The sequence below is a fragment of the Panicum hallii genome, chromosome 1 (genome assembly GCF_002211085.1).
Source record: "Panicum hallii strain FIL2 chromosome 1, PHallii_v3.1, whole genome shotgun sequence".
Taxonomy (NCBI): Eukaryota; Viridiplantae; Streptophyta; class Magnoliopsida; order Poales; family Poaceae; genus Panicum; species Panicum hallii.
The window spans coordinates 49,000,944-49,027,452 of record NC_038042.1 but is presented as its reverse complement, the minus strand read 5'-3'; the positions used below and the strand labels follow the sequence as shown (position 1 = coordinate 49,027,452).

Below are 26,509 nucleotides of genomic sequence, written 5' to 3'. Positions count from 1 at the left end.
CGAGAAGAGACCACAAGTACTATGAAGTATTAACATCTCTGAATTCTGACCATATTCTATTCTCTTCAAATCCATCAGAGTAAAACTATGTGACATTGACAAGGCATACACTTGGGATGTTCTGCGACGCCTTTGACATGGCAAAAAAAAATCTAAACTTGAACAATGATAAAGCTTTGGAGTCAAGATGGGCTGAAGATACAAATCCTTGCAAAAACAGCATAACCGTGCACTTCCTGTAAACCAATGGTACCATGCTTCTGAATCAGATGGTGCTACTACCAACGTCTTGATTGCAGCCACCAAAGCATCTTCCGTGGCTACATCAAAGCTGATAACCAGAGCATCAGAAATAATCTGGTAATCCCTCTTCACCATGAAATGGTGATTCAGATCTATCTACAACAGCTAACCCCAGAATTACCAGCACAGTTCCAGTTTCTTTAGTAAAGCTCCAAAAACCGCAGGCGGAACAGTTAAAACTTAGGCATCACAGTATGGCAGCGTCTGCTAGACAACTGATTGGATGTGATTTTCATTGTCCTCCTTCAGACACTCCATGGGTAGCTTGAAGCTTAAACAAAACATAGCCTGCATCAATTGTCAAACATTAAATTAATTGTCACAACAAATCCATGTCACTGTGTCAGCCTATTGAAACTAAAATGATCTCAACTTGCATTAGCTCAATATTGGTCATGGCCAATACAACTAAATCTAAGTGATTTTCCTACTGTTCCAGAAGAAAAAACATATTTTCATTAGGCTCCCCACTGCTTGCCAACTTGCCCAGATTTTACGAAGTTGGCCTTAACCTTTCAGGCAAATAGTTTATTTTGTATCAGTAATTGATGCAAAGTTACCTATTACCAGTGACACAGTAAGGATCAACGGCATAGAAACTTTTTAAAAACTTGATCCAAGTTTCAATCCCAAAGAAGGCTTATTTTCTCAAATCAACATTTTATAACCTTCGCCATGGAAATATCTGTCGGTGTTTGTGAAAATCATTCACTATGAGGAATTATAGCTCCTCCTTTTTCAATATGACGTTTAGGACAAGCTAATTAGTTTTTTTTCTGAACTATTTAACCTGTCCTAAACGTCATATATTTAAAAACAGAGGGTGTATTGATTTTGCAGCTTATATTTAGGCATTTAGCCTAAGCCTAAAATTTTGGGTCAAGGCCATATGTTAACTTCAACAATACAGAAAAGTGTGTATCTAGTCTAGGAGACAAGTAGCCTGAATAGTGCATAGGCACAACATATACCTTGTTTGGCGCAACATCACGAACCCTATGGAATATCGGTTCTGCTATCTTAGCATTCAATCTATTCTGTGCTTCCTGAATAGGTAAAAGAGCTCATGTTAAAATGAAAGAGCAAAAACCACACAGCTGACAGTGAGTAAAGGTGGTGCATAAATGGCAGAGCAATCAAGTAAACAATTTATCACATCCGAGAAATAATCAAATAGGGGCAAACTTACAGATAGTATTGATTCCTCAGATTCAGTTGATCGGATGAAACAATAACAATGTATCCAAGGTAGTGATCCTGTCCAGTGTTTCTTTTGGATAAGACCATCAAAACAATCTGCAGAAAGGTCCATATATCATTAACAAACTCAAAGCAACTGAAGCTACCTAATAATGAAGACGGAATGCACAGAATATTCTTCCAAATGGTGGCTAAATATTTTTTTTGCTCAAATACAAATGGTGACTACATATTTGCTACCTGTAGGAAGAATTCTAAAATATTTAATGTAGAAAATAAAATCCTGCCATCACAGCACCAAAGAAGCTTCTAGTTGCCAATGGGCAAAACACATGATGGATATTGATTTAGACCAGAAATACAGCATGAAGTTCTCTGTGAAGAAGAGTTTGCCTCAAGTGATATAACTCAATTGTAGACAAGTCATGTCACGCAAATTTACAATGTCACAGCTCTAAATTTTGGATTCACAAGCAGGGAATGACATTTTAAGGCAGGGAATTCAATTCAATGAGATTACAATGGAAAAGCTTAATGGGGAAGATAAAACAGTACCGAGGAACTGCAGAGCAGAAGCTGGTAGATTCATCAGTACATGATCAAAGTGTTCCCACGGCTTTGTGGGTGGTGGTCCTGATCCTCTTACTCTCTTGTTGTTTCTTTTTTTTATTTGACTAGCATCTCCATCTTGACAATCAAGTTCACCTATAGAAAGACATCAAGTAGAAAGTTGTTGAATTAGAGTTGAAAATAACTCTTAGACGAAACTTTGAACATGAACATATAATAGACCTCTTTACAAGTTTACACTGAACTTACTAGAGACATTGCAGAATACATACAGTATAGTTACCTTCTTTTGAAGTTTGTTGTCGCTTTTTGGCAGTAGTACTTGCCATAGAGGAGTCATTTGCACTATTTTGACCGTCCTCTTGAACATCTAGAAAAAAGTAGAGAAACAGCAGAGTTAGTGTTGTGGAGGAGCACAAGAAATCAGTAGACGGAGAAGAATACAAATTTCAGAAAAAAAAAAGCACCATTATGATTTCCATTTGAAGATGAATATTCATTAGCAGGGATCCCTCCTTTAGGATAGCATTCATCAGCCGCAACTTGAGAGTCTGATTTAGTTTCTGAACCAGGCACACTCATCAAACTTCGCATGAACACTTTAGCATCCATGTTATAGGTGAATATATAGTCCTCCACCTTGTTAATCTTTGCGTTTGTTCTTAGATAATGAACACTGTCTGGATTCAAGTCATTTGCATACACAACACATCCTTTCTGAGCAGCCGGGATTGAAAATGGACCTATGCCAGCAAACATGTCACATATAACGTCTCCTTTCTTGAAAAGGGAAACCAATCTGATGTGCTCATGTTCAAGTCTTGAATTCCAGTAGACCAAACCATAATCAAGCCTGAATGTTGCGCCATATTGTTTAACTTCAGTAACCATATCATTTTTCCCTGCTAAGATCTCAAACTTTGGGACTCTAAATTCATTTGTAATTGTCCCAACTTTATTCACCACCGTCTGTATCCTAGGATAATTCTTCTGCATATAGACATGAATGTAAATGTTTAGTGGATATGGAAATATGGAATGACTTATGACGTTTTCACATATTCTGATCATTTAACCAATAAAATGGTCAAGATATGCAGCAACAATTTCATATATGTTAATGAGATTGCCCAATGTTTTCACCGCTAACTGCTCACAGTACCATTTCGTTTAATCCTACTTTCATGTAAATTGCATGGTCCCAGCCAACCAACAGTGAGGAGGAAGATTAATTCAGTATATTTCCAAATCTGTATGAGACGATCTATGGAGCTTGCAAGTTTAAGCATGAACCTTACAATGGTCCATTTTCATGCCATGGTTATGCATGCACGTGTTGAGAGACAAAGTCAAAGAATGTACAAATAGAACAAGTTACTCAGAAAGAGAAAGGCATGCTTACATCATAGATAACCTTTGCTATGACATCTTTATATGCTAGCAAGTCATCAGATATGTTCAGATGAGCAACATGACCTGCACTTATCATACAAAACAATTTTAGTAACAAGATCACACCAAAAAGTGGAAGAACGCATCATAAAGTTTAGTATACTTAACAATTGTCTCAAATGAAGAGGGTACCTCCACTCCAGCAGGCAGGATTTGCTTCAGAATGTGATCTGTTGGAAATAGAAAGCATTGACCAAACCCGTGATATTAAGAAACTAAAAAAAAGGCTAAATTGGCTTGTCAACTTAAAAGCTTGCAAATATAAAGGGGAAATGTTAACATCAGTGGTAAAGAGCAGTCAGTAATGAGTGAAATGTGATGTTCTGTTTCAGTCAAGAAGAAGAATACTTTTTAGTTTTATGCAAAGTTAATAGAAGACCAAAATACGGAAAGTGATATGGTAGCACAAAACAGCAGAATACAAAAATAGCAAAGAAATCAGATCATAAAGAAAAGATGGCAAACTGACCTGCACTCCAGTACGAATATCCAAGAGTCAATGTATAAGGTACAACATCAACATTGCATAGTTGCTTCAATGAATCATGCATCTGATGTGGCATGCCAGACAAATCTACAAAGCAAATACAATGGACGTTAACATAAGCATTCCACTGATTGATGCAAGGGCAAGTTCCAACATTAACATGGATAAGTTATTATCCTTTGAGACGGAGAGACTAATCAGTACAGCAAATTATGTTACTTAAGATTTTCGGAGTTACAGGACAAGTTTCAAATAGCCTTAAAACCTTAATGAAAGTAGCGGCATATCACTGTGTCAGGCTATTCCGAGATGATTGGTAACTTGGTGACAACAATGTCTGCTTAGTTCTTAAAGGAAAATTTAAGCCACATTCAAGCACAAGCTTCATTTCCCAAAATCTCGATCGACAGGCTCCACCTCTAGAATCAACATACCGGGCTTTTGAATCCTCTCTGACAGCACGACGAGCCGGTTCTTGTCGCTCTCGGGGTCCTCAACTACAGGCTTAATCCGTGGCTTATCCAGTAGATAGCTAAAATCACATACGAGGAGAGAAAAACAATGATGCCAAACGCAACGGATGCTATAGGTCTGTAGCTAATTCATCATTTCGTGTCTCCTGTTCTAAGATTAATTGAATTGGACTCTAGACCAAGGATTTGCGTTACCCGGAGCGGAGAAGGCGGGTGACGGCGGAAGCGAGCTCGCGGGGGATGCGTAGCGCCCACAGCTCCAGACGCTGCTCGAACTTGCTCTCGTCTAGCCTTTCCATTGCCTATCTCTCTCTCTCTCCCTCTGTCCTTGCAGGGGTTCTAGGGTTTTGGCCGCCGGGGAACTCGGGAGGCGGCGAGCGTGGTGGTGGACGACGTGGTAGCCGGAGCGGGAGTATCTGTGATCAATGGGCCGACACGGGCTCCCTTGCGGCCTTGCCAGGCCCGCCCAGATAAATTCAACGTCCACGGGCTTTGGGGTAGAAATGTCCTTTCTGGGTATCCATTATCCAATGTCTGTCCAAATGTTCTCTTCTCTGGTTTCTCAAAAAAAAAAGATTATGTGTTCCTAGTTCTGAGGTGATTTTGGATTAAGAATTCCCTTAGGAGTTATGTTTTAAAGGAGGAGAATGCAATCAGGACTGAAATTTGGGATAGATATGGTCGATGCTTTTGAGACCACCCATTCCATAATCCCCGCATGCACGCGGCATATTCCATCTCTTCGGTGTAACCAAATCTCACCAACTCGAATTACTAGCAAAAGGAAACACAAATTAAGATGATTTTTCTTTACTGGATTTGTATATTGTACACACGGCTTAACTTTTAGCCTAGATAATTTAAGAGTCAGGCTGTAATCTTATACAATTTTGATCTAAAAATATATAAAGATCAAATTGGATTGTGAGGAGGGTACTAGATTAGATTACATGATCCATTACCACTACTAATTGTACCTCGCTTGGTACTAAAACGAGGAGAGCTAAATTTTTTCTCACTGTGTATTTTTGTATTAAAAACGAATGATAAAATTTGCAACACATTGAGCTACATCATTGTGTACGAACCTAAACACACCGATTACAAGGTGTTCTACACATAGAAAAGCGACCTGACGCAAGGGCGGATCTAGAAAGAGCTTCCACCTGGAGCTGACCAGTAGATTGAACTCTACTGTGTTTGGGTCTAACTACGGCATAGAATACTACTGGGGATCTATTACACATTGTAGAGAACCCAAATTTGTTGCGCCCTCCTGCAGCCAAAGATTCACTTCGGCTTTGATCTTCTAATGAACCCATATCGGAGTGCTCATATCTCCCCGGAAGACTCGTGCATTGCGGTTCTTCCAAATTTCCACACGTGAGGACGAACAAAGGTGTCAATTCCCTATGCCGCACGTCGGAGAACGACCTTCTCAGCTGTGCCCACCGTTGCTGAATTGAGCATTCATGGGCTGGCTCTTGCCTGAAGCCCAATCTCGATAGGATTCCCTACCATTCTCAGATGTGCCATACTCTCAGAGGAAAAAAAAAAAACTTCAGCTTCCATGGCGCCTTGATCCTGAGGTAGATTTGGCATTGTTGTATTAACCATCGCCCGTCCATCTCCACACAGATGAGAGACTCCTCTGCAATAGTTGCTCCTGCATTCCACAGGCATCTGTGAATCTGTCCGTGACCAACTGACCATGTTGTGCAGTTCTGTTTCACAGTAATCCCAAAACTATCCAATGGGTTAGAGCCTGTTCCATCGTTTGTGATTTTCTTGTCCTTTTGGAGACGCTTTTCGCATGTTTAACCAAACATGTGAAATTTGCATTCATTTGACGTCTGGAAGAATTTGACAATTACTTCAAACAGCCGGCAAGTTCATGATAGCCGGAGCAAGCTTCCAGTTCCAGCGATGATTCACTTGTTTGGTCCAAGTGTGATGATAATTTTGTTAAACAATCACTTAGCTCCAGTGTTAATTATAGTTGCTGAACTGCGTCCATTGGTTGCGAATTATGTTCAGCTAAAAAAAGAGGAGCTTAATTTCGACTCCACAGAAACAGAACTGCAAAGCTGGATCAAACTCGATGAAATAACATGGTTGGAGAAACAATGTGCCAACCGAAAGGGCCCAGAAAATCACAGGGTGTCAGATCCGGGTGAGTTTAAGCTGGGGTGTTCTATCTTGCAAGATGGCAGGATTATTGCCGATTGACTGAACCGGATTAAGTTTGCGGTTCAGACAAGAAGCTGATCGTGCAAAGTTTCAGCGTAGATTCAAATTTCGTTTACAGTTAAAAGGTCCCGGATTTAAACAATTAGAAATTTAAATCTGTTCGGATCGGCATTTATTCCTTTTGTTCATAAAACAGATTCAACACAAAACAACAGAGCTACGTTTTTTTCGCAACGAATGTTTCCAAAATTCCTCCGCGAGATCATAGGAAGCCTCCCTCACGGACGAGATTTTGGTTTCATCCCTATCGCAAACGAAGAAATTGCCACAAAACATTGTGAGGTTTTGGGACAGAGTGCGTTTGCTTTGCTCAATAATAGAACATTATCGGAAACAACTACTGAAAAGAAAACGAAATGGTGGACGATGCATGAATTGGAAAAGAAGGCATGTGCCAACCAAAAGGGCCCAGAAAATCACCGAGGGTGTCAGATCCAGGTGAGTTTAAGCTGGCTTGGGGTTCAATCTCGCAAGATGGCAGGATGATTGCCGGTTGACTGGACCGGACTGTTTCGAGGTCCAAACAAGAAGCTGATCTTGCAAACCATACACCAATTTGATGTCCAGATAAACAGGATTCCAGAACAAGAGGCAAGCTTCAAACCAAAACCAGGCGATTGCTAAGTTCTAGAAAAACAACACAGATACGAAGAAGTGGCCGAACACAGCAGCGGAGCAGAGATGCAAGAGATCGAAACGGAGGAGAACCACATGGATGCCGTAGCGAACGTCGGAGGCAGGCGGCGGAGGCGACCCTGGCTTTGGAAGCCCGGTCGAGTCAGTATATATACGCACGGGCACGAGGGTTCCTGATTAGGGTTTCTGCACCTTCATGGGCCGGCCCAGTATTAGCTTCCGTTCTGTTCGCTTCCTATCCAAGATAACCGGGCCTGGGGGTAGTAGAGCAGCCCAGAAACGGCCCAAAGCTCGAGAGGGTAAAAAAAATGCAACAGAGTTTTTCTGCACGCCGCCGACACGGTCCAAAATCCGACCGTTGCGCGGGGCGCTCCCTTTCCTGTTTCCTTTCGCCCTCCTCGCCGCGCCGCCCCGAAAACGCTTCCGTCCCCCAAAATTCCTCTCCCAGCAACGCAGCAGGAAGCCTTCCTCCCCCCGCGCAACCGCCGACGACTCACACCGGAGCGCGCCGCCGCGAGCTCTTCTTCCCTCTCCCCTCCTCGCTACCGTCGCCCTCCTCTTTGCTGCTGGGCCCCGGAGCGGAGATCGACCGGTCTGGTTGATTTCTCCTGTGCTGGTAAACCCTAGCTCGCTCTCTCTCTAGAGTTTTTGCGTCCATCGATTCCAGTTTCCTGCGCGCCCCCGATTGCGGTGATGCGAACACAACCGAGGCAAAACCCTAATGTTCCGGTTGTACTCCGGTCCGGTCGTTCTTGGAATGCCGTGACTTTGGATTTGTTCGCTGTTAGCACTAGATTAGCCCTCCGTATGGCTCGCTTCTTGAGCCCGCCCGAGATCTCAGCGGTAACGGGGTCATGCGATGGCCCCCAAAGGACTCCAGGTGCATCCGCGTGTGAGTTTTAATCTGTCAGTTAGGAAAGCGAAGAGGGAATTCTTTGGTTGTTAATTTGTGAGCTGAACGGCTGATTGTGAAATCTCAGTCAGGTCTTGCCTGACTTGATAGACGGTGTCACAATGTGTGTGCTTTGATGTTCTTGGGCTGCAGCTTGCACTAAATTAGTGGCTGGTCCAGGCTTTGGTGCTAGTCCCTAGGTCATCTCCATGGGAACTGCTATTACATTGGTGCTCAAAGAAAGATAGTTTAGTCACAAAACCAGAACCGTTGCACGCGGTCTCTCCTCTCTGAAAACTGCTCAGTTGCTGGCTATGAACCTTTTGTTGTATCAAATTTCAGAATCTATCTTTGTAAGTGAAATGCAAGTCTGCCCCTCATTCTGTACCTCTCTTATTTAGTTCGCTTGCAGTTTTAGTGGTACTTACACCAGTCTATCTTAGATTAGCACCTGCATAGCTCATTTCACGATTTTTTTTTGTTTCTGCAGCACAATAGCATAATGAAATTTAAGTTGTTTATTGTTTCGATATTTCTGATCAGTTTCCCTTTGTCGAACAATTGAACTTCAGGGCTTTCAAGGAAGAAAAAGAAGATTTTTGTTCAGTCATGGCTTTCCCAACTCCAGCAGCAGTTCTTCTTGATGAGAACATGCATATACATAGAGGTGAGATTACTTTTTCTCAATACTAGTTTGGCTAAATGAACTCTCCTAAAACAGATAAAAAACATGTTTCATCTGCTTGTTCAGGCAAGAGGTCTGATGCACCAAGGGCCAAACCACTGAAGCCATCAGAGAAGAAGCCCGGGCTTCAAGAGCGGAAGGCTCTTCAGGATGTGTCCAACTTTGCCAACGGCACTGCTCTGAAGGACAGATCCATGAAAGAGAGGTCCCAACAGCGGAAGGCTCTTCAGAATGTGACCAACACAATTCAAAGCAAGGACAGGCCCACCTTGAAAGAACAGAGGTCTACCTTGAAAGAAAGGTGTACTCTGGGCAAACATGACGTGATTAAGAACCCAATGAATATACTAACTGATGAAGAGATGAAAAAATGCCATGAATGGGCTAAGGATGGTGTGGAGGGCGCTCACTTCTATGATCATCAGAAGGCAGATAAGGATATGCAAGACAAACGTAAGAATATATCTTATGATTGCTCTTTTTGGTTCTTCCATATATGGGTTGCATTTCTTTATAGCTATATATGGCTGATTGTGCATGTTATATAGGTGTCAAGAAGAAAGTGGCGAATGTGATGTCAGCCTTGGATGGCTGGTCAAATATGGTATTTGATCGTGTGATGTTTCCAGCAATGGTACGTTGTCCAATAGCACCGTATTTTCACAATGCATGCAGGTTGTTTCTAAGGTTGAAGTATATTATCAGGAACTTGTGCAAGTACAACAAATGCATATTCACTTTTCAAATAATCATTCTCCATTTCTATAAGACTATTGTCATGCAAACTCATAATCAAGCCAACAAAATGTTATTAAATATGAAATCAAAGAATTATATGTCCCCTGCCATTTGGTTGCATAATTCTCCTATATAGTGCTAATTGGACCGCTGGTTGTGGGGTATGAGTAAAATAATTTATTACCTAGCTTTCTAGTGTCAACTTGGTGCATTTATTTAATAGTTTTGCCTATTATATTTCATTAGCAATAAGCAAGGAATAGAAACTTGCATGGTAAATTGTGCTTGTTCTGCTACGTAAAGCTGTCTAGTAAGTCGATCAGGAGATCTTGGTAAGCCATCCATATGTCTTGAAATGGGAACTACTCATGTCTTCTATCACAGAAGATTACATAGATTGATGGACAAGCTCGATATTGTTCGGTTGCTCCAGTAGTAAAATAGTAATAGTTTTGACATGATATATTTGTTAGATGGTTATTCTGGCAAATTCTGAATCGGGCTCTTTACTTCCAACATTTACTTACCAAGAAGTATAGTCTGAAATGTAAAGCAATGCCACCAGTGCATTTTTCCATATTTTAGATCATTTGGTAGATATGACATCAGAAGAAGTCCTAAGCATTTGGTAGATATGACACTGCCATGCATTTTAGCAAGCAAATCAACTCTGACCTGTTTCACCAAGTGTTCCCCTCTATGTGCTTGTTTGGTTTGAAGGGGGTTGGGAGTGACCAAATCCCTCTACAAGTTGGATTAACCGAACAAGGCCTAAGGGGAAAAAAGACATGTCTTCCATGTAGCTCATGGGTTGATGAAATGTAGCATCTCTAGAAGTTCAATTACAGTTAATTCATGTTATTTCTTGTGTTTCTCTGTGGTCATCTGTATACGGGTTGAGTTATGTCCTGCTCTTGGTCATTCACTGACACCAACACAATGAATTTACGCATTACAAATTTTGATTGGCTCTTATTAGCTAATTCATCCAAAGCCTAAACATTAAAGCAAATAAGCAACATGTATCTCTTTCCCTCTCTTTTACCTGTGCTATCAGAAATGTAATTCCATGCGTCTATTTACAATTCAGGAGGTTGACAAGTTCTTTGAAGAAGAGAAAGGGCTGGAGCTGGAACCAGAGATTCTCCCAGACATCAGTTGGGGTCTCTCTCGCTCAGGTCGGTTTCTCCTCCCTCCCTCCTTCCCTCTCTGACATGTTTTTTCAGCAGTGTTTTACTAGGGGTGGTAACGGATCATGACCCTAGTGCTCTCTTCACAATCCAATTTGGCACTTATACATTTTTAGCTCAAAATTGTATAAGATTAGAGCCCAGCCCTTACATTATCTTGGCTAAAATTTGAGGCCCTTTACCACCCTTTTCCTGTGGTTGCTATCCTCCGAGCAGCTTTTTTTTTGTTTCTTTTGTATCTTCTTCTATTTGAAATATTTCAGTTTACCCATGTAACTTGCCCGTTCCTCTGCAGGTGATAAAGCAAAGCTGGCTGAAGATTCTTTTACCGATGATGAGCTCGACCAGTACCCATCTCTGGACAACCATCCGGTTATGTTTGAGCTGAGAGACGAGCCAGCGATCCCGCAGCTGGGAGTGTACTGAAGAGTCCGAGGCTGAAAGCTCCGCTTCTGCTGATTCTTTCGCGGCGGCCGCTTGCTCAGGAGCGGTCCATGTAGTGTCTAGAATGCTTGTTGTAGGCCTGATGTTTCTTCCCCAGCTATGCTCTGGTGGATGAGTGATGTAGGATTCACAGTTCAGTAGTACTGTAGTACCTGTTGCAGCGGAAGCGACCGCGCTTCCTGTTTGTTATGCTTTTGCTAAAAGCGTGAAAACACACCTCCCTGGTCCTTGCGGTTTTACATGACGGTGTGAATGGTAAAATTCTGATGTCTTCAGGAAAAGAAATTATATGATATCACTTGACGGTGTTTCTGATGACCATATAGTATCATGTAGCTTGGTCCTAGATGGATCTCATATCTTGGCACTAATCTCACCTGCCATAGGCTGCAGATGAGAGAAAAGATGAGCAGGGCCGGGTTGGTTCGTGGAAACTCGCTGATATACTGGAGTCTGATAGGGACAAGTAGTGATTAGAAAATGGGGGACTAAGGGTGCGTTTGTTTAGTTTAGAGGTATCATATTAAAGAGAATCTTATCATATCAAAGAGAATCTTATCATTTAGAAGTATTAAATAAAGTCTAATTACAAAACTAATTGCAGAATCCCAGAGTTAAATCGCGAGACGAATCTAACGAGGTATATTAGTCCATGATTAACGGATGATTACTGTAGCATCGCTATGGCAAATTATGGATTAATTAGGCTCATTAAATTTGTCTCGCGAATTAGCACCCATCTGTGCAAAAAGTTTTATAAACAGATTTTATTTAATACTTCTAAATAGCAAGATTCTTTTTGATATAACAGTCCTAAACTTTAGAGTGGAGGAAACAAACTCACGCTGGATGGACGAGTAGTCGTTTCGTGCATCTACGCCAGGTTCGTCGATTGGTTGAAAGTTCTGCAGACTAGCAGCTCGTGCACGAGCGTCGAGCGGAGCGCGTGATTCGCCCGCCGGCATCACGGTCTCGGTCAGTGTGGACGCGTGACCGCGACAAAACATTTCAGGGTCCGTTCGTTTCCTCCTATCTAAATTTTAGACCCATCACATCAAAGAGAATCTTGCTATTTAGAAGTAATAAATAAAATCTGTTTATAAAATTTTTTGCACAGCTAGATGCTAATTCGCGAGACAAATTTAATGAGCCTAATTAATCCATAATTTGCCACAGTGATGCTACAGTAATTGTTCGCTAATCATGGACTAATATACCTCATTAAATTCGTCTCGTGAATTAGCACTAGAGTTCTGCAATTAGTTTTATAGTTAGACTTTATTTAATACTTCTAAATGATAAGATTCTGTTTGATGTGATCCCTAAATTAAATTTAGGTACCCGGAAACGAACATGCCCCTTGTACCTCCTCTCGGCTACTCCATTCCGCCTTCCTCACACACGGGGACCTTTCGCCGTTGAGAGGTCAATCGTAGGTCGAGAACCCGCTGAGCGCGAACCGGTCCAACTCGAGGAGGAGCAAGAGGAGCAGCGGGAGGCGGCGAATGGGGACGGAGGCCGCCGCGTCCGCCGTGAGCCTGCTCCGGTCGCAGATCCCGTTCCAGACCGACGGGGAGCTCGTCCTCCCGCCGCGCGGGGTGGGGCTCGTCCTCGTCGACCTCTGCAACGGTTTCTGCACCGTCGGCGCCGGGAACCTCGTGAGCTCTTCTCTTCTCTTCTCTTTCCCACTGCCGTCGCTAGGTTCTCGCGTGCTCGCCCTTTTCTTTCTGCCTTTCCTTTTTTTTTTCTCCCTTCCTTTATTTATCGGTTAAGCTTTCGTGAATTCTGCGCTGTTCCTGCCTCGATCGTTACACTTGAATCGTTTAGGTTTATAGGAACAGAGTGCGAGCGCTGAGCTGTGCGGTGATCTCCTTCTAGGATTCTCGGATAGGGACACAAGTGAGGTTCACTGGATTGTCCTCCTCGGCTGTATCGTTGTATTTTTCTTGTTCTGTTCCTCCCACCTATCCGCTTTTTAATCTGTGTTTTTCAGTTCCTGTTCAACATAACAGAAAAAAAAACTTCATTGATTAGTCACTAAAGTTTGTCCGTAGTCGCATATGTAGAATTCAGGGAGCACCGCTGGCGGCCAACTTAGCTAGACCCGAAAATTTCTACCTTTCACATGAGACCGTTCTGTTAATTAGGACAAGTGGACAACACACATGCTCTCTCCGTTTCTCCTTGCAATTTGTGCAGGTTTTTCTTTTAGATAGAAGGCTTCTGCCCTGCCCTTATAGAATGCAAGTTTTCTAGCTTAAGTTCTAGAGCAACGACGCAAACAAGTCTGCAATCTAGGACAGGGGATATAGGAAGGATATACCAGGTGTCCTAGAGCTAAGAATTTCACCCACTCTCAACTCCCTATGAAAGCAGTAACAGCAAGAAACCCAGCTTATAACAAAATAGAAGGCAGCAGTTCATCCTATCCCAGCCTGAACTTGGCGGCTTGACATAGCGATGCTAACTTTGCTTTGATTTCCTCAGCCATCTTGTTGATTCTTGTTCAGGTCTCCTCTCTATTTAAGGACTTCCAAACGCTGCATGAAAAATAGCAATCCATATATCAGCATCAGGTGAAGAAACTAAAATGTAAATACAAAGTAATTTCTAGTGAGCTGAAGTGCCCAGCGTGCACTTTGGCCGACTGCTTTAGACTGCCTGTGTTAGACAACTGTGCAGATTTACACCTCCTTTTTGGGTTCATGCACCCTGCTATTAGTAGTTTTGATTATTATTTCAGACAGACTATTTTAGACTGACTGAATAATCTTTGCTTTTCATTTGCAGGCTCCTGTTGCACCAAACAAGCAGATCGAAAAGATGGTGGGAGAGGCTGCTAGGCTCTCTAAGCTTTTCTGTGATAGAAACTGGCCAATCTTTGCGTTTCTTGATACCCACTATCCAGATAAGCCTGAACCGCCATATCCCCCTCACTGTATCATTGGTACTGGGGAGGAGAACTTTGTTCCAGGTAGGTCCTAAACTGGAACCAGCATTTATATTTCAGAAGTGCTCGCCCAACTTTTGTGCTTAGTTTTATTTCCTATTAGAGTAAGATCTTCTGTTAATGATGTACACTGACAGTACGAGAGAAGGACAATGAAATATGATCGATTTTCTCTATTTGACAAATTTCAGTTTGTAATGTGTAGATCTGGAGTGGTTGGAAAAGGAACCAAATGTGACTATAAAGAGGAAAAGTTGTATTGATGGGTACATCAGCTGTATGGAGAAGGATGGGTCCAGTGTTTTTGCTGATTGGGTTGCAAAAAATCAAATCAAAACTGTGAGTTGTCTGACTACATGAGGATTTTAGAAATAGATCCTATCCTTCTGTGTATGACTTGGGCATGGGCTCAATGCAGATCTTGGTGCTCGGAATATGCACAGACATCTGTGTTTTGGATTTTGCAAGCTCAACTCTGGCTGCTCGAAATATTGACCGAGTGCCTCCATTACAAGATGTTGTGATTTATTCCGAGGGTTGTGCTACATATGACCTTCCTGTTGAGGTTGTGGCAAATGTTAAAGGAGCTCTTGCCCATCCACAGGTATCTAGTCTCCGATGTTCATACATTCAGAATCCTCAAGTCCCCAGGAATGTGGACTTGCACCAAATGATTGACGGATATACTATGGGGATCTTCAGATGACCACATTTATATATGTAAAAGAAAGAATGAAAAAGTATCCTTGGAGAACACTAAACCTATAAGTTTGAGAGAAGAAACTGGGCAATCCATTTATTTCATGCCAATAGCAAGAAAAACTTCCACCTACAAAAAGAAAGAGAACCATTCTTTGTTAAGTTTTTTCATAATCATCAGATGCAAATAGCATTCTTTGTTATATAATCGTCTTGATTGATCCGAAGCAAGCATATAAATAATACACTACTCAATAGAGTGCTCTCCGTGATGCTAAAGGAAGAACCTCACAATGAACTTACCATATTGTTCAATGTTTGCAGGATCTTATGCATCATGTCGGGCTCTACATGGCCAGAGGAAGGGGTGCAAAGGTAGTTGACAGGGTTGTTGTTGAACCTTGAATAAAAAACTTGACCTTGTCATTACTGATGATGTTAATAGTGTTTGCTCTGCCCTCTCATCCTACCAATGGAATAATCAGATATGCATGCATGAAGTTGTCGAGAAACAATGTGATGCTAGCGATAATCACCTTTGAATCTGTAAAGATGGGTTCATTTTGTGGTTAAGCTGTACATATTATTTAATAGTATCCCAAATTGTCCAGCTAAACATGCGTCAGTTTAACGCGCACTGTATTTTCTCATTGGTTACTAATGTTCAGTTCTGGGATTGTATAATCGTATTTAATAAAGTATAAAACTCTCCCCAGTCCTACGATTTACTGACACAGTTATGGAATATAAGTTGTAGAAACAGTATTTTTTTTAAAAAAAACAGAACGAGGCTAAAACAACTTGTATTTTTAACTATATAACACAATGACGTTATGGAAGTACTCTATAGTTGTTTGAGTTAGGGTCAGCAGCTAACATAATGATGTACGTGTGTATGGGCAGTCAAGTACATTGGTGCACTTCCCCCCCAAAAAAGTACACCGGCATACGCTAGATACATCATTGGTTATCTCGTACAATTCAAGTATGCCATGGCTATTTTTGATGACCTGGAGTGAGAGAGGAAGACGTACACAGTAACCGCATCATAAGCTATGTTTTAAAACTATGAAACCACTTCCCAGCATTGTACAGAACATTTTCTATAGTATGAACAAATCAATATATATAGAGTTAACATGAAACAACCAAGACCAAATATCAACACATGAGACTGCATATAAGATCCCTCACTTTGCTTTGCTACTATAACTTATCGGTGTGGCTTTCCCTCTAAACCCTCTACGAGAATGGTACCTCAAAAGTTGAAACCGGCACTCCAATTTGAATCCCAACTGTATTAATCAAATATAGGTTTCAGGACCATTCCTCCTCCGTCATATTGCTCCCAGCATGGACGGCTTTAAGGATCTCCCACGCCACACTGAAAATCCCTTTAAACCTTATATGGTTTATTTGTGCGGTGTTTGGATTTAGATGACACGAGCGAAAGCTCAAGCTTGCTTCTGCTATGACCCACATCGACTAATGCCACGGTCACAACTTATCTCGTTGGGGCATTATTAAGGTTATCCTACTCACTTTGATTTCCACATGTGCAAATTCAGTCCGTGTTCTCCTTGAAGACGTCATCTTGCATTACCCTTCATTTCCTATCTGTGTTGATCTTCTGCTGTTTTTGAACCATTATTATAATTTTAGTGGACAACTATGGTACTTATTTATTTTCATATGAAGTTTAGTTAGTTTAAGTGAGTTGTGGTTTTTAGTGCTGTTGTGATAGATTGCACTCCCTCCGGTCATTTTGGCAAATCTAGATATATAATTTTTGCTACGTATTTAGAGATAGTGTTTATCTAAATGTATAGCAAAATCTATGTATCTAGATTTATCAAAATAATATACAATTTGAAACGGAAGGAGTATGTACCACCATCTATATTTTACAGTAATTTTATAATTCTAAGTTTTGGTTCGGTCGGTGTTTATCTAAATGTTGAGTTATTATAATTCGCTTTCTTGATGAAACACATGCTCAATGCCTCTCGGGGAAAAGAACCGTTAGAATTGAGCAAGACGACCGAGACGGTCATTAGTCACAACAAACCGACACTAGCGCCACAAAATCAGAGCGCCATAAACTCTCGATCAAGATCCAAATTTTTCCATTAAAAAAATAAAAATAAATCACTGCTCCCTCCGTCTTCAATTTTATTTTTTTCAGATAGATTAGTGGTGGTATGAAAAGACTCACATATGATTAGTTTTGGAATGCAAATCAAATATGACCATGCAATTGTACATGTTATGAATTTATTTTAAATGCATAATTGTATTTTTTCATAAGACTGAGGGAGTACTCGATATTCGGTGATAGTAAGAAATATAAATACACCGAAACACCCGCTTCCTGTCGCGTCCCCCCTCCTCCCCCACCTTCCTCTCCTCTTCTCCCCTCACACCTTTCTCCTCCGGCCCCGACTCCTGCCGGAGCTCGAGATCCCGGAGCGAGCCTCCCACGGGCTCCTCCGCTCCCCTCGCCGGACCAAACCGCCGTGCTCTCGCCAGAAATCCCGGCCGGAACCCAGCCAGGCCAAGCCCGATCCGCCGCGCGCGCGGCTCCCAGGCCGGGCCAGATCTGCGAGATCCGCACCGACACCGCCACGCCTTCCCCGAGGTACGGAGGCCGAGCGGGACCCCTCGGATCTGCTCGAGGATGCAGTCTTCTCCGTTGCGTTGATGTTGATTTGCTGAAAATGGCGTGGTCGCTGCAGGTGCATGCTCTCGTGATCTCTCCGGGGCCGCGGGCACTGAGCGGCATCTCGGCGGGCGTGGGCCACGTAGCTGGTGGCCAGCGGAGATGCAGCGGAATGGGGTGGTGGAATGCAGCGTCTGCCGCAACCGGCTGGTGGTGCCGAGCCCGCGGAGCGTGTCCAGGGCCTACGACAAGCACCGCAGCAAGATGTCGTCCAAGTTCCGCGCGCTCAACGTCTTCCTAGTTGTCGGCGACTGCATCCTTGTCGGCCTCCAGGTTTGTTGTGGCTAAACGCTTCATTCTCAATCCCTCACCTGCAAACATTTCCGCGATCAATGTTTAGGTGAGATAGCATCATGAATCTGGTACAGAAGTAATGCTATTACTAATACTGATGCTATGCAATGGCCCTTTGCTGTGTGTTACGTGCCTCTGAACGGCAATGATCAGAGTTGAGAGTTGTTAATGTTTGGCTTTGTTTGTGCAGCCCATCCTAGTGTTCATGTCAAAGGTTGATGGGAAGTTTCAGTTCAGTCCCATCAGTGTTAACTTTCTGACTGAGGTTATGAAAGTTATCTTTGCTATCGTGATGCTCATAATTCAGGTTTGTTCTTTTTGCTGATGTTTTTCGTTTCTGCACTTGCACTCCAACTTAAAACGACCTTAGTAATGAAGACGATCCGTCCTGCATGGGCTCTTTTCTTAGTTGAGTCCGTAGCATCTAGAACTTTTAATAAGTAGCCCACTGGAAGCACTTTTTGGTCCTAGAGTAAGGATCGTAGGACCAAAAGTTCCTGCATATAAAAGGAAATGGAAAAGAGAGTCCTGAAGCCATCTTTTATCTGACAATGCCTTTAAAATGCGGAGAGGCAATCTTGCTTTGGCACTCAATATCTGATCTAAGTTTTATTTTCTGGATGTGCAGATTTGCTTAGAATTTTGTTTGTATTCCTCAAAATTTTATTTTCATGACGTGTGATGGCTATACTGAAATACAGTTACTCTGCAGTGTTTTTTCTTCAGCTTGTATTATGTTTACAATTTCTATCTGTTTACCTTTTTGCTGTGCTGTTGTAATGTGACAGTCTAGAAAGCAAAAGGTTGGAGAAAAGCCACTTTTGGCACGTTCAACCTTCATACAGGTGATCTATCTCATTGCTTTCTTTCTGATTTACCTGTACTGTAGAGACATTGTACTTTGATATATACTATTGCTTTTTTTTGTCACATTATCTGATCATTCGTTATTTGGTTTTGTAGGCAGCCCGTAATAATGTACTTCTAGCTGTTCCCGCTCTTCTATATGCCATCAACAATTACCTAAAATTTATCATGCAGGTAATTTTCATTCGGTTTACTTGCAGAGTATTGTTATTTTATCGTAGATGTTGATATTTCCTTGTGATGTATTGTAACAATCTGACATATTGAGTCAATTGTGCAGTTGTACTTCAATCCTGCAACTGTGAAAATGCTAAGTAATCTAAAGGTACACTTTTCTTGTACTATCAGTTGTCCTGCATAAGTTATAGTTTGTGTGTACACACATCTCAAAGTACATGTGGTCTAAACTTCTCTAGGTACTGGTTATAGCTGTTCTTCTGAAATTTATAATGAGGAGGAAATTCTCGGTAATTCAGGTAAGGGTAACATTGACATTATCTTGCTTTATTTTTATCTTATGACTGTGGATATTGTAGTATTTGTTTTCTTCTGCTATGCAATATAAGGATTACTGGATTTCTTCTGTGTTGTCTTATCCAATTATGTTGATATCATTCAGCATAGATAATTGGATTCTGAACTTCTTATGAATGGACTAGCCATTATTAAAATAAAGCTTAAGCTCAAGAATAAGTAGTATACATGTCAACATATATGCTTTTGACTAATTTGAATCTTGCATTCTTGCTTAACGATTGGAAACATGTAGCACTTGATCATCTGATTATGAGCATAGTGTAAGCTTCTTTTGGAAGCTGTGGCATGTTGCAAGCAAGTTTGTATCACACATTGCCATATCCATGGTGGTCTGTAATGATAGTTTTAGGTGAAGCCATGAATTCATTAGAAATTATGTGAACTGATGGGCCTTTTCCACACACATATATAAGCATAAAAAGAATTATGAAATGAGGCCGTTCCTTTTGCAAATGCTTTTGTCATGCGCAACAGTTCTGACGTTCAGTTATGTTGACCTTTCTCCCACTCTTTTTTTTTTAATATTGACAGTGGGAAGCTCTTGCTTTATTGCTTATTGGAATCAGCATCAATCAACTTCGGACTGTACCTGCGGGCAATACCGCATTTGGTCTTCCTGTCACTGCTATCGCGTACATATATACATTGGTTTTTGTAAGTTGCTGCTAGACCATCTGATATCCTTTATTTTTCCCAGCATGTGCACTTCTTTTTGTAAGTTCCCTCAACCAAAAACGTAGAATTATAAGCTACTTATATATTTTTACAATTGTGAATTGCAGGTAACTGTTCCTTCAATGGCTTCTGTCTACAATGAATATGCCTTGAAGAGCCAATATGACACTAGCATTTATCTCCAGGTAAATTGAGTATAAGTTTGTTTACCTTTGGCCTTGAGGGCCTGTTTGGTTCTGACCGTGGCCACCCTGCCTGGAGGCAACTCCAGGGTTGGATTTCGAAGACCTGGGTCTGGACATGCTGCCTGTTCCAGGCTGTCTGGTCCAGGGTTTGAACCAAACGAGCCCTGAGTTACTATAGAGTAGCTTGTACTGTCCATTCTTTTATCAGCAACTTATTTTATTTGTAGTTGTCTTCATTTTCCAACATCATATTGCTTGTCTTGTTATTTCTTTATAATCTTGCCTATTATTTCCTTTAATGATCTTTCCGTTGAATTTGCAGAACTTGTTTCTGTATGGATATGGAGCAATATTCAACTTCCTTGGCATTCTTGGGACTGCCTTATTCCAAGGTGTGCACCTTCATTTGAAGTTCAGTTTTACATTGAGGGCCAATGCCAAAATGCTGCATGTCTTGTGCATTAGCTGCAACTATCAGTCCAGACCCTAGATGATAATGAGAAAAATAATTTTGTATGATAGTACCCCATGCTTTCAAAGTTGTACCAACCAAAAGGGGAGACATAATAAACTCCTTACCTTATAAAGTGAAGGATTGACAAACCGACTGATTTTGTATAGAATTTGAAGTATTTGACTAATTATTAGTAAACTTTGGAGGCCAAATGTGACCGCCCATTCTTAGTGATGACCAGTGTCAATCCCTGGGGCAACATGATAGGCATGCTAGGCCTGTCTTATGCTTATGATGTAATCCTCTTCTGTCTGTTTGCAGGGCCAGAGAGTTTTAATATCCTTCGAGGACATTCAAGGGCCACAATGTTTCTCATATGTAACAATGCTGCACAAGGCATTCTATCTTCATTCTTCTTTAAGTATGCAGGTAATGATGCGCTACATTTTTTTCTTCATTATTCTTTAAGTTCTCATATCTAATTTTATAACTGAAATTATACTGCAGACACAATTTTGAAGAAGTATTCGTCAACTGTTGCCACAATATTTACTGGCCTAGCTTCTGCTGCATTTTTGGGGCATACCTTGACCATTAATTTTCTCCTGGGCATATCAGTGGTGTTTATTTCAATGCACCAGGTGAACTTACCTTTTCTTTTATTAGTTAATTTCATTGAAGCAACCTTCATTTTGTTTCACATATCTTACTGTCATTTGCCCTCAGTTCTTCTCTCCACTTGCTAAAGTCAAAGATGACAAACCTGCTGACTTATTAGAGTTGGAAGATACACAAAACCATCGGTGAGTTTTTTTATCTTGTTCCAAATGGTTATAATAAGCCGTGCTTGGTTGAGGTTTCACTTAGCGTTTGCCTTCTTACAATTGTGTCAATGGCATATACTGCTCTCTGAAGAAGTGCTGTTTTGCACTGAATTCATGATCCTCTTCTATGCTTATGACTTGGGGATGTGACTTCGGATGCCTGTTAATGTTGTTGAAGTAGCAAGTTTTTTTAAGGATTGTTTAATGTGTCTCCTCATAAGGTGCTTGTTCTTTCACAGGTCGTCTGAATCTTCTTTTGTAAATATGACTGCTGGTGCGGCTGATGATGTAAGTAGCTTGTTGTTCATTTAAAAATAGATATGTTGTTTTCATTTTGTAAGGCTTACATCAAACTCGACTGTCATTTCAGGCGAGCCATCGGATTGGCACTGATGAGAGGCAACCGCTATTGCCTACATGAGCTTGTTTTTGAGGTATACATAGATTCTTGTAGCCAGATTTCTCTGGTGTTACTCAGTTGACAATTTGACAGGTCTATAGTTATATGCATGTAGCTTGCCAATGGAGTAAGATGGGTGATTGTCAATGCTTTCAGTATAAACCAGAAAAGAGGATGATTTGACTGATCTTTTTAGTGATATTTGCCTGTGATAGTTGATTAGCTTTGTCAATTTGAGAAAGTATGCAGACAGGTGTAAATTAATGGTGGTCACCAAATGCTGATACAGGCTGAGGCTCACAATGTTTTGGGTATAAGCCTCAAGATCAGAATCATCTGGTTAGCTATAGGTTATGCTTTGGCAGGTGTGGGCTGTAATATTGGATTTTCGTTTCCTAAGTACTTTCAAAATGACTAAGTTCACATCTGTTCCATATTTCTATCTGCAATATACTAAGTGAAACTAGCTTACTGAAATATTTATATGTCACTGTCAATCACATGAACGCTGTTCTTTCTGTTCTGCAGGTAGGATAGAAGATGCTCGTTTTTGCCGTGTGAGCAGCAGATGTAGCATTGTGAGTTGAATAAACTATTGTACACTGTAAAGGCAAAAGAAAGAAAGAAGCACCAACGTGTTCCCCAATTTCTTCGTTCAATTTTTCTGGATGAGGCGGGTGGCGGGCCATGAGTGGGTTTGTGGCCTTGTGGGAGTGGCGGACCAGCATACCATACATTTTGATAGACATATAATTGGATAGGGATTCTCAGATACGATACTTGTAACCAAAATTTTTCCTGGAGCTGTACACAGAACAGTGGCAATCCGATAATTCTTTTTGTACGAATTCCTTTTTGGATGTTGATGAATGCTATACGTTGTTTACCCGATTCTCCAGCCGTGTTCAATGTTAATTTTTGTGCAGTCTTGAGAAACTTGCGCCTCTCTTGATAACTCATGGATGTGCAGCAATGTTACACAGCTTGAAGTGGCAAGTTCTCAATCAGTATCCCCTACATTACTGGGCGCTTGTATAACAGTAAAGCAAATTGCAGACTGAATCCTTGAAAACTTGGAACTATTTTCAAACTCGCGACTTAACTAAATATACACAGGTTGCACTAAAGCAAAGGTGGAAGACTAACAGAAGTAGAACATACAATTCACAACACCAACTGGCTAGACTCTAGTGAAGCTAGGACGCCCGTCGATCTTCACGCACGCGGGAACTCTACCGGCGCAGGGGACGCAAATCCCTCGTGGTAGAGCAAGTCGGTCATGACCCTGTACGCGCGCTGCGTCAGGTGCACGCCGTCCCAGCTGATGCGCTCGTCGGGCCTCGCGCATACCGACGTGCCCGGCGCGCCGCACATCCGGTCCATGTCGAAGTTGTACGCGCCGGCGCCGGCGCCGCAGCACGCCCTGGTCAGCGCCCCCTCGTCGAACCCCGTCTCGCCGGCGTCCCTCAGCATCCGCACGTACGCGTAGAAGTAGTCGGCGTAGGCGATCGTGGCGCCCGGGTACGACCGGCGCAGCTCCCGGATGCCCTGCTGCAGCAGCACGTTGTGCATCTGGGCGAACAGGTTCAGCGCCGCGAGGCAGCCGTTGCCGTCGTAGGCCGCCGGGTCCTTCTCGTCCACCGCGGACATGTAGCTCGGCACGCACCCCAGCGGGAAGTTGCCCGGGATCACCAGCCGCGTCGCGCCCATGTCGAGGAGCTCCCTGGCCGCGCTCGTCACGGACCGCACCACGTCGGGGACGAGCGCCGTCGCCTCGACCACGCCGGCCGCCATGCGCCCGAAGTTGTAGAGGTTGCGCTCGCCGTCGCCTGCCGGCCTGTTCGCCGAGAAGGCGTAGTTGTAGTCGTTGCCGCCGATCTCGCCCACCATGACCAGCGAGCGGGCCAGCTTCTCGCGGGTCTCCTGCGGGGACCGGGTGTTGGCGTTCATGAAGTCCTTGAACTGCTGCAGCTGGACGGCCAGGGAGCTGTTGGTGTGGGGGACAGAGACCCCTCTCCTCGCGAGCGCCGCCGCGTCGAGGGCCGTGGCGCCGGCGACGGCGAAGTTGACGCCGTGCGTGAAGTCGGCGCCCTTGTCGAGGTACGGGTTGAGCAGCGGCAAGCCGAGATCCTTAGCGAGGAAGTCTATCATGAGGTACCCGTCGGAGCATCGTCCCGTGGCGCCGCCGATGGCGGAACCGTAGGGAGGAGCCGTGGTGTACTGCAGCATGCCGCCGGCGCCTTCGCGGAGCAGGTTGCCGGTGTCCGACAGGGAGTCGCCGAAGTTGTAGATGGCCGTGATGCCGTCCACCACCGTCGTCTTCCCTTTCGCTGCCGACTTGGCAGCATGCTCCGGCTCCGGCCTTGCGTGGCACGGGCCGACGACGAGGAGCAGAGCCACGAACGCGGCGAGCAGGATGCGAGCCATGGTCGCCATAGAGCCGCTACGGCGTTTGGTCGTCTCTCGCTTCGGTGTGGAGAGGATTGAGGCCCAGCATGCAGGACAGGTTCCTTTTGTTGAGCGCGACGGGAGTCGCTTGGCCTAGCCGATCGGACTAGGAGACGCGATCGTCGTCCGAGTCGGAGACTGATTAGCAAGCGGGGTTGACGCCGTGGACCGAGTCAAGTTTCCATCTCGCCATGTCTTGCGCACGAACTCCAGGCGGCAGGGAAACTGGATCAACGGCGTGTTCTTGCACGGGCCTCGAGTAACAGCGGCCCTGGATTGCATCATCGAAGGGGTAAATCGACATGGTTTTTACTAGTTGGAGTGCATTGCTTCGTTATTGATCGTTGAATACTATTAGACTCAAAGAGGAAAGTTCAGAATTAAAATGTGGATTTGCTTTACTCTTGCAGTAATAACAAACGTCTAAATTTAATTTAAAAAAATGTCTAAACAGAACCAAGACCCAAGAGCTACATGACGAGTATTAACAAGAACATGAAGCAAATTGATCTTGCGGTATTCAACCACCGTGAAATCTTGGCCGCATGAAGCAAAATAATGTTTGCGGTCTAATCATCCATGTTTCAGGGTAAATTTCATCGTTATCGTGCTATTCTCGAGGATCATCAAGGCGTACGTCACCAAGCAGTACTAGTTCATGCTATACTCCGTATATAGCAGTCAGGAATTTTCAGTTCTCTGGTAGTGAGCGAGGTCGGTCAGTATCTGGAAACCTTTTGCTGCCGCTCTCAACAAGCATACAAAGGTGGTATGCTATGCTCATGTCACTCTTTACCTTCATTCTACCATGCGTCGACATTGTTCTTTGCCGTGTTTGCTTTCTTTCTGCCCTGCACAGTGAATCATCATGCTTAGATCTTTCCCGAGTATTTCATCAGTGTTTGAAAACGAAATTGCTTAGAGCTCGCAAATTATCATCATGCATGGTAGGTCTTTTAAACAGAGCTTTGCATGTGTTGTAAAATTGTTGCATATTATCTTTGTAAACCGTTGGTTTATATTATATCTCTAATAAAATTGTGATATCAGGTATTTTTTTAGTTTAACGCAGATGGAAGCTTAATACGTACTTAGTAAAGAGTAAATTATATTGGTGGTCTATAAACTTATCCCGAGGTGTTATCTAGATACCCAAACAAAGGGTGTGTTCGTTTCCTACCTTCTGAACTTTAGACCCGTCACATCAAAGAGAATCTTGTCATTTAGAACTATTAAATAAAGTCTAATTACAAAACTTTTTGCACAGATGGGTGCTAATTCGCGAGACAAATTTAATGAGCCTAATTAATCCATAATTTGCCACAGTAATGCTACAGTAATCATCCGCTAATCATGGTCTAATATACCTCATTAGATTCATCTCGCGAATTAGTCTTGGGGTTCTACAATTAATTTTGTAATTAGACTTTATTTAATACTTCTAAATGAAAAGATTCTCTTTGATGTGACGGGTCTAAACTTTAGATCTGGGAAACGAACACACCCTAAATGCATTTTCAGATCCTCGAACTTGTCCTGATGTATCAACCAGGTCCCTAAACTCTCAAAATGCATCGTCATATCCGTAAACTTGTCATAAGAATATATTTACAAGTTTAGCAACTAAAAATATATATTTTAAGAGTTTAAAGACCCAGATGACACCGTGTGATAAGTTTAGGGATTTCAATATGCATATTGAGAGTTTGGGGATCCGGATGATATACCAAGACAAGTTTGATGATCTAAAAATACATTTTGAGAGTTCGGGGATTTAGATAACACCTCAGTTTAGGGACCGCCAATTCATTTACTCTACAGTAAATATGTCAAGAAAAAAAGTTTTACAGTACGGTCCAACTGAAAGCCTGTAAAATAGTGGTTTATCACACGTTAATTCTTCCAACCGAACGTCAAATCGAAGTCGCCTCTGCTCTATCCGATTCCGACACCAGGGAGGAGACAGAAAAGGAAACCTTGCTGGCGGCGAGTGGCGACCGGATCCGACAACGATTCGAACCGTAGTCGCCGTGGCGCCCCAATAAATAGAGGCCACGCCTCCGCGCTGTCTCGATCCATTAATCCACCACGTACTCCACTTTCTCCCCCCTCCCCCGAGGCCGCTGCCGGCGGATCG

At 42.7% G+C, this 26,509-nt stretch overlaps 5 protein-coding genes across 7 annotated transcripts; 3 read left to right on the top strand and 2 right to left on the bottom strand.

The window, feature by feature from the left end:
• Positions 1-17: 17 nt before the first annotated feature.
• LOC112892967 (tRNA (guanine(37)-N1)-methyltransferase) lies at positions 18-4,915 on the bottom strand. Of its 3 annotated transcripts, XR_003228728.1 has the most exons (12): positions 4,681-4,915; positions 4,447-4,544; positions 3,995-4,099; positions 3,633-3,695; positions 3,476-3,549; positions 2,541-3,063; positions 2,357-2,443; positions 2,059-2,208; positions 1,493-1,599; positions 1,275-1,349; positions 425-591; positions 18-331 (listed from the first exon to the last, which is right to left on the bottom strand). XR_003228728.1 is itself a non-coding variant. In XM_025960091.1 (11 exons), the coding sequence occupies exons 1-11, from the start codon at positions 4,782-4,784 to the stop codon at positions 511-513; spliced, it is 1,467 nt and encodes a 488-aa protein (XP_025815876.1). In that variant the 5' UTR covers positions 4,785-4,915; the 3' UTR covers positions 18-510. The 3 variants fall into 3 exon arrangements, 2 of the variants coding, with proteins under 2 accessions (XP_025815876.1, XP_025815886.1); XM_025960091.1 differs by having other exon boundaries at positions 18-591; XM_025960101.1 differs by lacking the exon at positions 4,447-4,544 and having other exon boundaries at positions 18-591; positions 4,681-4,837.
• A 2,856-nt stretch (positions 4,916-7,771) lies between these two features.
• LOC112872848 lies at positions 7,772-11,618 on the top strand. The gene is made up of 6 exons (XM_025935889.1): positions 7,772-7,987; positions 8,836-8,930; positions 9,015-9,401; positions 9,497-9,582; positions 10,777-10,864; positions 11,172-11,618. The coding sequence occupies exons 2-6, from the start codon at positions 8,873-8,875 to the stop codon at positions 11,300-11,302; spliced, it is 750 nt and encodes a 249-aa protein (XP_025791674.1). The 5' UTR covers positions 7,772-7,987; positions 8,836-8,872; the 3' UTR covers positions 11,303-11,618.
• A 1,081-nt stretch (positions 11,619-12,699) lies between these two features.
• On the top strand, positions 12,700-15,675 carry LOC112896832 (nicotinamidase 1-like). Its single transcript, XM_025964987.1, has 5 exons — positions 12,700-12,978; positions 14,111-14,294; positions 14,476-14,609; positions 14,689-14,874; positions 15,294-15,675. The coding sequence occupies exons 1-5, from the start codon at positions 12,826-12,828 to the stop codon at positions 15,372-15,374; spliced, it is 738 nt and encodes a 245-aa protein (XP_025820772.1). The 5' UTR covers positions 12,700-12,825; the 3' UTR covers positions 15,375-15,675.
• Positions 15,676-17,357: 1,682 nt separating this feature from the next.
• Positions 17,358-22,818, top strand: LOC112877316 (CMP-sialic acid transporter 5). Its single transcript, XM_025941586.1, has 16 exons — positions 17,358-17,607; positions 17,705-17,961; positions 18,173-18,289; positions 18,771-18,827; positions 18,946-19,023; positions 19,130-19,174; positions 19,266-19,325; positions 19,918-20,040; positions 20,169-20,246; positions 20,569-20,638; positions 21,022-21,129; positions 21,208-21,341; positions 21,427-21,503; positions 21,764-21,812; positions 21,895-21,958; positions 22,453-22,818. Exons 2-15 carry the CDS (start codon positions 17,791-17,793, stop codon positions 21,943-21,945), a joined length of 1,218 nt encoding a protein of 405 aa, XP_025797371.1. The 5' UTR covers positions 17,358-17,607; positions 17,705-17,790; the 3' UTR covers positions 21,946-21,958; positions 22,453-22,818.
• A 321-nt stretch (positions 22,819-23,139) lies between these two features.
• LOC112897932 (acetylajmalan esterase-like) lies at positions 23,140-24,360 on the bottom strand. The gene has a single exon (XM_025966340.1). The coding sequence runs from the start codon at positions 24,358-24,360 to the stop codon at positions 23,140-23,142; it is 1,221 nt and encodes a 406-aa protein (XP_025822125.1).
• Positions 24,361-26,509: the final 2,149 nt, after the last annotated feature.

Bases quoted from the DNA above. Each gene is read 5' to 3' on its own strand.
- LOC112892967 (XM_025960091.1), bottom strand. From the start codon at position 4,784: ATGGAAAGGCTAGACGAGAGCAAGTTCGAGCAGCGTCTGGAGCTGTGG. The intron at 4,100-4,446 runs GTATGTTGATTC...TTTGCTTTGTAG, and splicing joins AGAGAGGATTCAAAAGCCCG to ATTTGTCTGGCATGCCACAT. The intron at 3,064-3,475 runs GTAAGCATGCCT...GTCTATATGCAG, and splicing joins TAGCAAAGGTTATCTATGAT to AAGAATTATCCTAGGATACA.
- LOC112872848 (XM_025935889.1), top strand. From the start codon at position 8,873: ATGGCTTTCCCAACTCCAGCAGCAGTTCTTCTTGATGAGAACATGCAT. The intron at 9,402-9,496 runs GTAAGAATATAT...CATGTTATATAG, and splicing joins TAAGGATATGCAAGACAAAC to GTGTCAAGAAGAAAGTGGCG. The intron at 9,583-10,776 runs GTACGTTGTCCA...TTTACAATTCAG, and splicing joins GTGTGATGTTTCCAGCAATG to GAGGTTGACAAGTTCTTTGA.
- LOC112896832 (XM_025964987.1), top strand. From the start codon at position 12,826: ATGGGGACGGAGGCCGCCGCGTCCGCCGTGAGCCTGCTCCGGTCGCAG. The intron at 12,979-14,110 runs GTGAGCTCTTCT...TTTCATTTGCAG, and splicing joins CCGTCGGCGCCGGGAACCTC to GCTCCTGTTGCACCAAACAA. The intron at 14,875-15,293 runs GTATCTAGTCTC...CAATGTTTGCAG, and splicing joins GAGCTCTTGCCCATCCACAG to GATCTTATGCATCATGTCGG.
- LOC112877316 (XM_025941586.1), top strand. From the start codon at position 17,791: ATGCAGCGGAATGGGGTGGTGGAATGCAGCGTCTGCCGCAACCGGCTG. The intron at 19,024-19,129 runs GTAATTTTCATT...TCAATTGTGCAG, and splicing joins ACCTAAAATTTATCATGCAG to TTGTACTTCAATCCTGCAAC. The intron at 21,342-21,426 runs GTGAACTTACCT...ATTTGCCCTCAG, and splicing joins TGTTTATTTCAATGCACCAG to TTCTTCTCTCCACTTGCTAA.
- LOC112897932 (XM_025966340.1), bottom strand. From the start codon at position 24,360: ATGGCGACCATGGCTCGCATCCTGCTCGCCGCGTTCGTGGCTCTGCTC.